The sequence below is a fragment of the Berghia stephanieae genome, chromosome 3 (genome assembly GCF_034508935.2).
Source record: "Berghia stephanieae isolate SIO BIC M18660-M18661 chromosome 3, UCSD_Bste_1.3, whole genome shotgun sequence".
Classification (NCBI taxonomy): domain Eukaryota; kingdom Metazoa; phylum Mollusca; class Gastropoda; order Nudibranchia; family Aeolidiidae; genus Berghia; species Berghia stephanieae.
The window spans coordinates 58596232-58610128 of NC_088362.1; the positions used below are offsets into that span (position 1 = coordinate 58596232).

The following is a 13897-nucleotide window of genomic DNA, read 5'->3' on the forward strand; positions in this document are numbered from 1 at the left end:
GAGGCCAGACAGCAAAAATCGGAGTTAGTTCACCGTCAGGCGACGTGACGATGAGATGACGATGTGGGCGGAGTGGAGTGGTTGGGGAGGGGAGGGGGGGGGGGGGGTTGATAAAAAGAACAGGAGCGTATCCTGGTTTATGCATTACGGGGTGCATGGTCATTCGCAATCTATCAAAAATACACACAAATTGATTTCAGTACGAAGTATCAAGTTTAAGTAGTAACTTTTGAAATTATCTAATTTAGATTAGATTATTTCGGACCTGGTAATACAGCTTATAACTTGAAAAAAACAGGCTGGTATTTGCCCACCCTGCCCATTATTACCAGCCGTCCCTGATAGAAGATAACCATAATAATATAATAATGCATAATATATACATACAAGATTGAAAGCCATGTCAACAGCAGAGCAAACAAGTATTATTCGTCATATATAAATCTCCCATCATATAATTCCCTGTCTACTAACACCTTGAAATAATCCATAGATTTTGCATTCTTTGTTTCAAATTTCAAACTGTTCCATTTCTGAACAATACGAATACCGAACCAGTTTTGTCTTATGTTTGTTTTGCATCTATATATATATATATATATATATATATATATATATATATATATATATATATATATATATATATATATAATAGTGTTTCGATTCAATTTAGCAAGTCCTATGGGCATCGACTTATACGATATCCACTGTACTTTAAAATAAAAATAAAACAAACTGTTACGACTATCACATGTTACATCTAAAAAATAGTAGCAGTAACAAATGACAATGTCAAAAAACGTAAACACGACACTACGACACTGTTTTTGAGTTTGTGGAACTCGGCTTGCAACCATTTCGATTCGTTTAGAGTTCGACAACAAATCTTGATCTCTTCCCCCAATATTTGCTTACAGGTGAGCCGGAATTTAAACAAAAGGAAATGATTTAATGCAAATAGATCTAGATAGAAACCGTTTACTTGGCAGGGACTCTGTCCTGAGACCGAGAATGGAAAGAGCGGTAGTGACTGAGAGGTCAGCATGCCGCATGTAAATTGGGGATTCTTTGACCTGCTGAAATTATATGTAACTGAATGGGAGCCTGAGGAGTACTTCGTTTATCGCTCTTGAATTGCCTTGATGCAGGAGTACCTGCGATTTTAATCATTGTATCGTCATTGTACGGATTGGTAGAAGTAGAGTCAAAGTAAAATTTAACAGGGCGTAGAGATCAGTAGTAGTCTATCTAGACTACAGGCTACGGCTACAGGCGACAAGCATGTACGTGGTTCTAGATTCTGGAGCTAAAACTAGAAGCCCTTACGGGTTGCTACATCCACATATTGCAAGCACGTAAGTGCCCCACAGGCTAGAACTAAAGTACTAAAGCCCTAGATCCCAAGGCCCTCCTGTCTGAAAAAAAAAAAAGAGACAGACACTTCATACTGCGCATTAAGTTGGAACTGCTTTTATCTGTGTCTTCAAAGTCATAGATTGTTGCCAATACCTGCTTGTTCAATTTTTGTAGTTGCCTATTTCTCTTTGTGATAGACGTCATCTGGTGTCTGTTAAGTTCAATACAAAATTTGATCATTTTTCTGTATACATATGATATTGATATGACAATGCAGCTATTATGTGTAAACAAGGTAGGTTCAGAGTTCAAGTCCCACTCTGGGCGGCACATGGTCCTTGGAAAACCCCCTAAAAAACTTGAGCTTTTTTATAGCGCAATATCCACTAAACATGCTCAAAGTGCTTTACAAAGGGTCCCTGACCAACAGCAACACATAACATGTAGAGCGAGACATGACACCTGTTAGGCAATATTATACTTTTTTTTCAGACAGGACAATGCTGTTAACGGCCAGGTACTCATTTTACACCCGAGTACGGTGAGAGTGTGAGTAAAGAGCCTATACCAAGGCTTCAACTATGCGCAGAGCGAGGCTCGAACCCAGGCCATCTTATCCGAAAGGGAGTGTCATACCACAAGACTGCATAGCCACACAAGGAAAAGGATCTTTCCTAACATTCTCTCATTGTATTCAGGTGTAAAATGAGTTCCTGGTTGTTAACAGTGTTGTCTCTGATAGAAAACATGGTAATATTTCCTAACAAGTGGAAAGCCTCATCTGACATGGTTTTACTGTTGGCTAGGGACCCCTTGTAAAGCGCTTTGAGCACATTTACTGGATATTGTGCTATATAATTGCTCATGTTTTTTTGTGTGTATTTTTTTAGTTACCACATTCTGCTTTTTGTCACTCTACAATCTTTGGAATTGCTTATTTTTGTAGCCATGGACAGACATTGAAAATATATTTATAACTCTAGTTTCATATTCTTTGTACTATAGACATTTTAGTACATCCACACTTGATTGTAACATGCTTAACCACTGAGCACCATTCAAAGGAACCTGAAACCGCAGAACATCTGGTCGAGCATTGTGTCGTGACGGGACTACTGGACGGATTCGCGGCTATACACAAATAACGCCATCAAGTTCGCTGCCTGGATAGATGATCATAATATAATGGTGTGAGACCACCCGAATCTGCTGCTAAGCAACCGAAAAGTCGAGGGTTCAAATCCCATCTGGGATGGTGCAAAAATTGTGTCCTTGAGAAAGGCTCTTTACTCCCATTTTGACTCGTGTAACACGTTTGACAAGTGTAAAATGAGTACTTGGCTGTAAACAGCATTGTCCCTATCACAGTCCGAAGCATTTTAGTATTGTAACGACGCCTAATGGGGGTCCTGATAGGTCAGTTGGCAGGAAAGGGAACGAGATCGATCCCGGGTGCAATCGAGATTTTTTTCGGACCCCCTGTCCACCCTGCAGTGATTGGGTTGCTGGGTCTGTTAGATCTGGTGGAAAGTATTTTGCAATCGACTAGCATCCTATCCAAAGGGTAGCAAGCAATTGCTGTTGTCCGTTTCACACTATAGAAACCGTGATAAACTCTGGCTCCATGGGCCCAATGGCTCTGAATGACTACTTTTAAACAACGCCTAACTGGCTGCATGTCTTTGTCCTCAGTGTTGAGTGTGCTGTTGTCCTGAGAGCTACATTCACATTGTCTGAGATCTCTATTTGTGAAGCGTTGTGATACCAAATCCCAGGTACGGATTTAAAGATTTTGACATCCTGTGTAACTAAGAAATATTAAAACACACAGAAAGGAATGCAGTTTTGGTAATTTATACAATGAAAATGGTGTAACTATCAAAACAATTATATTGACCCTTCCAGTGTCAGAACGAAATGAAATGAAAAATAAAATAAAAAAATATAAAACATAAAATTCCTTTATTCATCCCCAAGGAGAAATTTGTCTTTAGGGTCTATTCCAAGGGAAGACTGGAAAAACCCAGGTGTCAGCCACAGTGCAGTACCGCAAAGTGAACTAGGGATGGGTGACTTGTCAAGGCTACACAATGAAACGGGTAGCCAAACTAGATACCTTTTTAGTATGAAGCAAAGACTCTTACCGCTGAGCCACACTGCTTCAATGGAGCCATTCAAACTAAAATCATTTATTATGTGGTAATTGAATCAAATTCGCCAATATTTCTAGTCTGTCGAGTCGAGTAGCTCGTAAGGACTTGTAGCCACTTCGCTGTATTATGTAAGTTGTAAACTTACTTGACAAAATGGGGGCTGTGTGGTTCAGCGGTACGGTCTCTGCCAAAAGGTACAGAGTTCGACAACCTGCCTCGTTGTGTGGCCTTGAGCAAGTCACCTCGCCCTAGCTCACTTTGCGGCGCTGCACTGCAGTTGATGCCTGGGTTATTCCAGTCTTCCCTTGGAATAGACCCTAAAGACAAATTTCCCCTTGGGGATGAATAAAGTTATTTTTATTTATTCATTATTTATTTATTTAAGTATTGAGTTAAGAGAGGTTTCTCTCTCCACTGTCCACCTATGGGCTGCAAAGACCGCAAAAGAAAGAATGAATTCATAACATTAAAATCATTTTTTAAAAAATTCTATTCATATGAATATAAAATTTCAAAATTATTTTATGATACTCACTTGCAAAATTTCTTTGAAGCTATTTTAAGGCTTTCGTCCTCTATACTTGATTTCGAAAATTTTTAACACTTTCATCCTGAAAAGTAAAGAGAATGAAAGAGTTTGAGTGGTTGGAGAAAGAAGGACCTCTTTCCTTGCGGTAGTTCCAATTGGATTAAATAGTCTGATGTCACGTTGCCCAGCAATGGCGACCAACGTGGTTCTTAACAAAGAAAATCAGCACTTTTTATTCTTCATGCTGGCTAGAACTTTTTCATATGTCATGTGATCAGATTGTATAAAAGTCAAAACATGATCAGATTTATAATTTTGTCTTCTCTGGATACACTTTATGCTCGTCGGAGAAATATTTCATAAGGGCATCCGCCATTGTTCCGATAGTTTAGAGCCAGTTTCTAATTTACTATGCATCATTACGAGGGAAGTGACGTCATGACTGTTGAAGCTAATTGAGGGGATTTAAAATACATTTCATCACACCGACTGATATGTCTTTGACATGTCAGTTAGCTGGTCAGATTCACTGAATAATCCTTTTTCATTGGTGGGAGGCTTACCAACCATGAAATTGTGGGTGGGGGTCCTGACCTCCTATTGTGTGCAGGGAGGTACTTGCTTTGTCTTCTATCCCCCTATACCTGTTTTCCAATTACTTTCTGTCTTTGTTTTGGAATGTGATCTCAAACTAAGTACACTGATAGTATGCTCTTGTAATCTACATCTATCCCCCTTTTAAACAAATTCCTTTTTGACCTACCTTTTCTTGGGTGCTTTAATTGTAATTCTAGAACTTTTTACTATCTCATTTTCTTGCTTTTTACTGGCGCTGAAATGACCTAAATGTTTTGCAAGCGCCGTAAAACCCTGAATAAAATAACATAACAATCATGAAATTGAAGGCCAATTTTGTTTTTTACAGCTCTTTAAAAAGAAAAAAAAGGAACACAAAACACACACACACACACACACACACACACACACTCTCTCTCTCTCTCTCTCTCTCTCTCTCCCTCTCTCTCTCTCTCTCTCTCTCTCTCTCTCTCTCTCTCTCTCTCTCTCTCACATTCAGAATTGTATGCATTGAGGCTTTTGTCGCTTGATCTGTTTTTTTTTGTGTGTATGAGATAGGTACCTAACTTAGGAGCTAAATTGTCATTCCATTTGATAGGGTTGATCTATTATATCGACTATGATGCGAACAAGGACGAAATAATTACTACTACTACTACTACTACTACTACTACTACTACTACTACTACTACTACTACTACTACTATTACTACTACTACTACTACTACTACTACTACTACTACTACTACTACTACTACTACTACTACTACTACGACTATGGCGTAGTTGCACACATAATATGTAATGGCTTATGTTCGTATAGTGGCTTTTTGATAGATGGGAATGATATTCCATTTTTTTTCATTGTATTGTAGATGTTAATAAAGAGTTCAAGGGCCAATGATGATAATTGAATGTACAACACCAAGATATTCAAAACAAAGTCCAGATTCCACGTTTCATTTCTTACTGCTTTATTTTTTTGTGATAAATTCGAAATCCAAATCAAATAGCATGGTCATAATTCCATCAATGTGCGGCTATGTGGTCTAGTGGAATGACACTCGCTTCCGGATCGGAAGGTCCTGGGTTCGAGCCTCGCGCTCGGCGCATAGTTGAGTCCTTGGAAAAAGCTCTTTACTCACATTCTCTCACCTTACTCGGGTGTAAAATGAGTACTTGGCCGTTAACAACTTTGTCTTTGTCCGAAAAATTGTAATATCGCCTAACAGGTGTTATGTCCCGTCCTACATGTTAAATGTTGCTGTTGACCAGGGACCTCTTGTAAAGCGCTTTGAGCACGTTTAGTGGATATTGCGCTATATAATAAGCTCATTTTAAAATCAGTTTCATAAATTTCAAACCCGTAAGATCAGTCTAAATGTTAAGAAATATGTCTATGTAACCATTTTCAATATACATGGAATATTTCTATGTCTATGTAACCATTTTCAATATACGTGGAATATTTCTATGTCTATGTAACCATTTTCAATATACGTGGAATATTTCTATGTCTATGTAACCATTTTCAATATACATGGAATATTTCTACGTCCGTAAATGCAAATAAATGACGGTGAACACAAACGGTTTAAAGTAACAATGTGCAGCTCATAGTGAAGTAGAATTTAGAATTCCGGTTTGATCCGAAACACTGTTTTATATATACCCTATTGTAAACTGTTCCCTCAATTCCTTCAAATCATTCCTCCTACTGGTTATGTCCAGCCCATGTCAATCTAAAACACCCCCCCCCCCCTACATGTAAAAGCGAATCATAATCTAGCCGAAACGTTAAATCCCTAAATATTAATGCTAAACCCCGCCTTTCATGATATCATGTTATTTTGGTAAAGGTTAGTTTGTTTTTTTGTTTTTTGGTTATTTTTTTTTTATTTTAGAAGCCAGTGCTTTTCGATTCATCCAGATTCAGTCTAGTTGGTTAATATTCCATTAATTTTTTCTTTTCGTGTGCGGGCGCGCACGCGTTTGTGTGTGTGTATGCACGTGTGTTCGTTCAATTGATATTCGGCACTCTTATTCTGGTGTAAGTACGTATTGAAAACCGTTCGTACTATGCGTTTTGATCAGTTAAAGTTGGTCTGTGGTCGACTTTCGACGAGAGTCCGATTGTCGCATGGCCGATTTTTAAATTACAGACCTGCCCAAGCGCGATTGTTAGGGTTTTTTTTTTCCAGCTGTTGACCGGCTGTGTTAATTGTAGACGTACTTATTAGACCTATTGTATTACGAGGCGAATGGGCGTGAACCGAGGTTTACTTATATGCAGGTCTGACATCCGAACCCGCCTATGGGCCTAAAGTTTAACATTGTTGTAATGGACAATATTTTGCGTCATTTTTGTTGTTGTTGTTGATATTTCCATTACAACAATGAGCCAATAAGGAGGCTCTTTATTCGCATTCTTTCACCGTACTCAGGTGTAAAATGAGTACATAGCCGTTGTCTCTGTCCGTAAAAAAATAATTCGTAAAATCGCCTTAGAGGCGCCACGTCCCGTCCTAAATGTTAAATGTTGCTATTGGCCAGGGACCCCTTGTAAAACGCTTTTATATATATTGGTTCATTTGCGTGTGAAGCGAGTGCCCTACCAACTGAGCTATTAAGACTCCCATTTGAATGAAGAGTCTTTACCAATGACTAACTTTGCGACGTTAACATCATTTTTGGACTCGAATCAAAGGCAAGTCCCATATCATACCACACAGTGGTAGTGGTGAAGGCCTAGATGTAACTCTCTCCTTACCAGCCATTTTTAGAATTTCCCCTGAAAATTCACACCCACCCGACACAAAATTAAGACTGTTGTTCAGCAAAACGATGTTTACAACACAGTGTTTAGTATTTATAGCTGTAATCAAAGGATTTCTTTACATTTTGGAATATACAAAAAAAAAATCAGAATGAGAAAATTGTCGGTTGCATCGTAACGAATGTGACGATTTTCCTATTGTTGGTAAGGAGAGGGTTAAGGAGGCAGTGGGTGGTGATGCAGCGGTATCATAGTTTTCAATCAATTAAATCAGAAAAGTGAGTGGAGTAGGCACTTATGTTGATAATAACAGAAAATGAAGTGAGTAGAAAAGTATCCAGAGGACAATAGAGAATAAACATTTCGCGGCGATTGGGACTCGAACCCGGGTCCTTATGATTCGACAACTCCACTGGTGGATGGCGTCGACTGCATAGCGTCCCTCCCCACGGCCAGGTGGAGTATCAGTTAGGTCGCGGGTTCGAGCCCCCATCGCCGCGAAATTTTTACTCTCTATTGTCCTCTGTCAACCTTTCTTCGCACTTCATTTTCGGTTATCAATGGGAGCGATCTATATTCAGGTTTTCGTCCAACCAAGTCATCGATCACATGATTTGTTGCTGTACAACGATTGGATATTTCTTAGTAAATATAAACACGCTGCTTTTGAAATTATTTTTTTTTATAAGGTCAATATCCCTATACCTGTTTATTGTTGTATTTAAAAGATGGATATAAATCTAAACTGGAAAAGTGACGACGAACATTGGATGTCTCCCATTCCTGAGGCTAAAAAAAAAAAAAAAAGAAAATATAAGAGAAGAAAAAAAAAACACACACACAAAAAACCCCCAAAAACACGCTGCTTTGTTTATGAAAGTTGTAAATATACCCTTGTGTCAAGCTGATCAAAATGACCAATCGTGATGTTAAGATATTTCAAAAACTGTGAATACTTTGAACTATGTATGTAGGTCACTTTGAACACATTTTGCAATGTGACCAATGACCTCGAGCACGTGTAAAAGTAATATAGATCATCTCCATTGATTGTAGTGGAAGGGAACATGACCATGACCCTTGACCTGCTTCGACCAGACCGGTCAGTCATTGTATTTTATAGTTAACAAAGGAGTGGGTTTCTTGGGTGATAGCTCATCTTAAGCGAGCTATTAATGGTATGCGTTTAAGTAAAATGCTCACTTATGAGATCAATTGAACCAGTTCAATAATTCAATTGAAGTTAGGAGAGTAACGAAATTGAAGTCACTCAAACTTTTTGCTATTGTTTTCAGACAGTCATTTTGGTGATTCGTTCTCGCTAAGTTACATCAATCCGACTATTATAAACGTTCAAGGTTACACACCGTTTTGCGTATTGGTTACGTTAGATCCGACTCGCGGGTGTTGTGAGTATTTTACCTAAAAGCATAACATCAATAGGAATAAAACCCAACTAAATTATGGTTTGAAAACAATAACAAAAATGCGGAGTGCGCCAACGTTATTCATTCTTCTATTATTTGTAAACGACGGGCTGTGATTGTCCAAGCCGGTTTGATGGCGTTACACAAATCCCGTTGTTTTGATTTTTCGATATATATTATTATAATATGATTTAGGATATCGAAGCTTAGTTTTAGCCTAGTTAAACCTACGCCAGGGCTCTTGGATTTTCATTTATTACGTACATCACGAAGGTTTCGATCGCTCATTTGATTTATTATTCACGAATAAGAGGTACAGTCGGTTGGTTTTATTTATTTATTTATTTATTTATTTATTTATTTATTTATTTATTTATTTATTATTATTTATTTATTTATCTGTTTATTTATTATATTTATATTATTATTTATATTATCTTCTTTTTCTTCTCTTTCTTTCTTTCTCTTCTTCTTCTTCTCTCTTCTCTCTACTACTTACTACTACTTACTATACTTCTATCTTACTACTACTACTACTACTACATACTACTACTACTACTACTACTACTACTACTACACTACTACTACTACTACTACTACTACTACTACTATACTACACTACTACTACTACTACTACTACTACTACTACTACTACTACTACTACTACTACTACTACCTACTACTAACTACTACTACTACTACTACTACTACTACTACTACTACTAACTACTACACTACTATACATACTACTACTACTACTATACTACTACTACTACTACTACTACTACTACTACTACTACTACTACTACTACTACTACTACTACTACTACTACTAATGCCACCACCTCTTTCTCTCTCCCCATTACTCGTATTTACTGTCCTCCAACTTAGCGTCTTCCTCATTCTACTATCACTTCAGTACTAAATCGTCCACTTATTGATATTTCCCATTCACTTCCCTCCCTTTCTGCTGGGTGGGGTTCCTGACCTCCATAGTGGGCATGGCGGCACTTGCTGTCTTCTATCTCCCTATATCTATTTTCCAAATTGCTTTCTGTCTTTGTCTTGGATTGAGATGACTTGGTTTTGTCTTGGCCCTGGCCGGATACCCTGACTGAGAGGGAAACAGTTAAATCTATAGATAGTTTTGGGAGATGATATTTTTTTCTTTGTAAATCAACTCACTGTATTATGTTTTGTTTACGTATTGCATATATGATTTGTAAACATTTGAGTGTTTTCCTCTTAGTGGGGACCTGGGCTTAACGTCAGATGAGACATATAAGTGATCTCAAACTAAGCACACTGATAGAATGCTCTTGGAATCAACATCTGTTTCCTATTTGAACCAATTCCCCTTTCTCTTACATTTTCTTTGGTGCTTTAATTGTAAGTCTAGAACTTTTTACTATCTCCCATTTTCATCCTTTTTACTGGCGCTGATATGACCTAAATGTTTTGCAAATGCCTTAAAACCCTTAAAAACAGTCTTCCTAATACATAGGATTTTCTGTTGCATGATAATGATTGGTATTAAGATTGTATAACTTATGGGTTGATGCGGTTTTACCTCCTTTTGTTTTAGAAATTGTGTAAAGTTGATAATAATAATGTGGTTTTAAAGTCCTCTTGATACGTAGAATTTTCAACCTCATGATTGGCGTTAAGATTGTATATATGTCTCATAGCATAACATATGGCTGACCTTTCTTATTTTTTTTCCTACTTATCTGCATATCATCTGAGGTGTATGGTCGCTGACTTTGGTATAATAGTGTTGAGCAGTATGAAGCTGTTTGAAAGCTTTCCCTTGCATGATTTTTGTGGGGTTTTTTTTCTGCTCTATTGGCCATTCTCTATACGCCATTTAAAATTCATTACTTGACAATAATAGGCTGCCATTTTCTCAATCTCCGCAGAGCTTGTGTGGACTACAGATAAAAATGGATGGCAACCCTTCAACAAACCGCTCTGTTGTGGAGGGTAGATGGTTCAGGGAGGTGGATGAATCCTGGAACGGTTACAGTCTGTCGCTGGGTGTCGAAGAGGTCTTGTTTCATAAAAAGTCAGATTTTCAAGATATTTTAGTCTTTAAAAGGTGAATAATTTGGGTGCATATTCTATTCTGTTCTATTCTACTGATGCTATGCATTTAGGTAGAATACTCACCTGTTGTGCTCACCGGATGAGCTGGACCAACATGCAAAACTTTGTGTATCGTTTAATATTTCTAATCTGTTAGAGGGACTTTACTTGAACTTTTATATAGCACAATATCCACTAAAGGGGTCCCGATAGCTCAGTTGGTAGAGCACTTGCTTCACACACAATAAGTGGGACCTCGATCGATCCCGGGTGCAGTCAAGATTTTTTTCTGGCACCCCCCCCCCCTTTCCACCCAGCAGTGATTGGGTAGCTGGGTCTGTTAGATCTGGTGGAAAGTAATTTGCGATAGACTAGCGCCCTATCCAAAGGGTAGCAAGCCATTGCTATTGTCCTTTTCATGCTATAGAAAGCAGCTCTTTGGGCTGAATGTCTTTGAAGGACTTCCAAAAAAAAAAAAATTAATAAATTATAAATAAAAATCACTAAACATGTTCAAAGCACTTTACAAGGGATCCCTGTCCAACAGCAACACTTAACATGTAGGACAAGATGTGATGCCTGATGGGTGGAATTACAATTGTTTCCAACAATCAACGCGTTAAACAGTCAGGTACTCATTTTACACCTAAGTTTAGTGAAAGAATACAACTATATGCTGCTCAGAGCGAGACTCGAAACCCGAGATCTTCCGATCTAAAGGTGTCATACTGCAAGACGACATAGCCTCACTTTACTGAGAACTAATCACTCAACTTGCAGACTAAAACTAATAACAACGAGCGACGTTGATTTCATAAATTCTACTCATGATGCAGTTTCACATGCACAGCAATTGTCTTCGAGAAGCAACAAATTTGACATCACTCAGCTCTTTTTTAAAAAATTGTTTTTAGCCAGCCATTTTATGAGGAGAAGTTCTCACTGAATTGTGTTGATCAGACTACAAACGTTTAAAATTACCATATCTATTAGACTGAAGCCACACACCACAACAGCTGGTACTCGAACTCGGTACCTTTCAGGTATGAGGCAAGGATTGTACCGCTGAGCCACGAATCTTTGAAGCAGGTGGTACCATATCTATTGGACTGAGAGAGTAGGTCATATTTTGTAATCAGTAAAGTGTACGAATTAAAGTAGGGTTAATGACTGCTGTTTGTATAGAGTTGATGACTTGGACAGCTGTTGTTTACTGTAAACAAAATTTACATTTTGTTTTATGAGATATGAATTGTAAACTCATAGTTCAGTAATTGATTATGAATCGTATAGCACGCATTGTAATTGGCCTAATCTGCCTCATAAAAAAAAAATGAATAAAAAGATTACATTTTTATATTACCATCCATTGTAAAATGCCAGGTTTTAATTTTAAATGTTTTTTAATGTTAATTTTAAAAAAACAAAAAACTTTTGATGATGGATCAGTATATGTGCAGCTATTTGGTCTTGTGGTATAACACTCGTTTTTGGATTGAAAGGTCTTGGGTTCAAATCCTACTCTGGGTGGTGCATAGTTGAGTCCTTGGAAAAGGCTCTTTACTCTCATTCTCTCACCGTAAAATGAGTACCTTGCCGTTAGCAGCCTTGTCTCTGTCGTAAAAATTGTAATTTCGCCTAACAGGCATCATATCTTGTCCTATGTGTTATGTGTTGCTGTTGGCTAGGGACCCCTTTTAAAGTGCTTTGAGCATGTTTAGTGGATAATGCCCTATATAAAAGCTCACATTTTTGTTTTATACAATGTGAGTTGCCAACTCATTAAATCATCATAAAATGTATAGCATGCATTGAATTTGGAACAATGTCGTATTAAAAAAATGTTGCATTTACAATGGAATTTATATAAAGACAATAATAATAAGAAGAATAACAGTACACAATTTCTATAGCGCCCCTTTCCACCAAAAGTGCTCGGAAGTGCTGATACAATGACATATAATATATGATTATATTATATTATATAATATAATTATAATAATAATTTTGGGATAATTATTTGCAATGCAATCATATATAAAATCATCAATAAAATCAATAAAATCACTCACAGAAAACTGAAAGGAACTACTCTGTGTTCAATTCTGTCAAAGTCAACTTCTACTTCAAGTTAACACACCTCTTGTTGGTCCCAAATTCTCTGTTCTTTATCTGGCTCAAAAAAGACATTTCAAGATCTTTTTACTGGTGAATAAGCCATGACAAATATCTCTCTTGTCTGTCCGACCATTCATTGAGTTACTCGTTTATTTTTGTCTGGTCGCAGGGTGTTTTGTCTTTGACTACTTTTGTATGGTTACTATGTAAAACATCAGTGTAAACGTTTTCCTCTCCTTATATTTGTATTTATTAGCACATCATTTGGCAATGTGCTGGTCTTGGATGGCATCATACAATGTACAGAGAGAGACGAGTTCACATACCAGGAGATGATTTGTCACCTGCCCATGAATGTGCACCCGAATCCTAAAAAGGTATTTATGATATATTTATATATGTTTAAGTAAAATTCTCACCGAAATAATCGTAACCAAAACTCTAAACTTTTAAATCTTATTGGTAGACAGAATTAGCTTAAAATTGGTCACCTCACTGGCTGTCTGAAAATAATAACAAACGGCTGGGTGACTTCAACCTCTTTCTGGACTTTATTCTTTCATAACAATTTAAAAAAAGATAATTCAGGAATTTTCAGACTATAGTTGATAATCATCAATCTTAGTCGTCTGATGGGGCACAGTGGCTTTTTCGCTACAGGATTAAGTGATCTACAATTGGCCCCATTTTGACTATGTGATGCTTCTAGTCCATTGGTAGACTTGTTGAGGAAATCACAGTGGAACCAATATCAAAAACTAAAGAGATGATAAAAGTGGAGTTATTGAAAGAAAGGAACAATGATAGGTGACTAGGATACAGTCTCACTGGTCAAACTCTAGATTATAAAGATTTACGATACTAGAATAGGATTTAG

General features: G+C 37.4%; 1 protein-coding gene and 1 long non-coding RNA gene across 4 annotated transcripts in view; one reads left to right on the forward strand and one right to left on the reverse strand.

Moving 5' to 3' along the window:
* Positions 1–764: 764 nt before the first annotated feature.
* LOC144968081 (spermidine synthase-like) overlaps positions 765–13897 on the forward strand; it is a 35819-nt gene continuing 22686 nt past the window's right edge. The window contains exons 1-4 of one of the 3 annotated variants that reach the window (XM_078906066.1): positions 765–917; positions 3049–3131; positions 10737–10915; positions 13277–13397. In XM_078906066.1, the coding sequence (XP_078762192.1) occupies positions 10761–10915; positions 13277–13397 (276 nt within the window). In that variant the 5' untranslated portion in view covers positions 765–917; positions 3049–3131; positions 10737–10760. Of the gene's footprint in view, positions 918–3048; positions 3132–9039; positions 9131–10736; positions 10916–13276; positions 13398–13897 lie in introns of those variants that run through there. The other 2 variants (XM_078906068.1, XM_078906067.1) reach the window with 2 other exon arrangements.
* On the reverse strand, positions 1481–8423 carry LOC144968082 (uncharacterized). The gene is made up of 3 exons (XR_013644505.1): positions 8283–8423; positions 4045–4120; positions 1481–1567 (listed from the first exon to the last, which is right to left on the reverse strand). It is a non-coding gene; the product is annotated as an uncharacterized LOC144968082 (long non-coding RNA).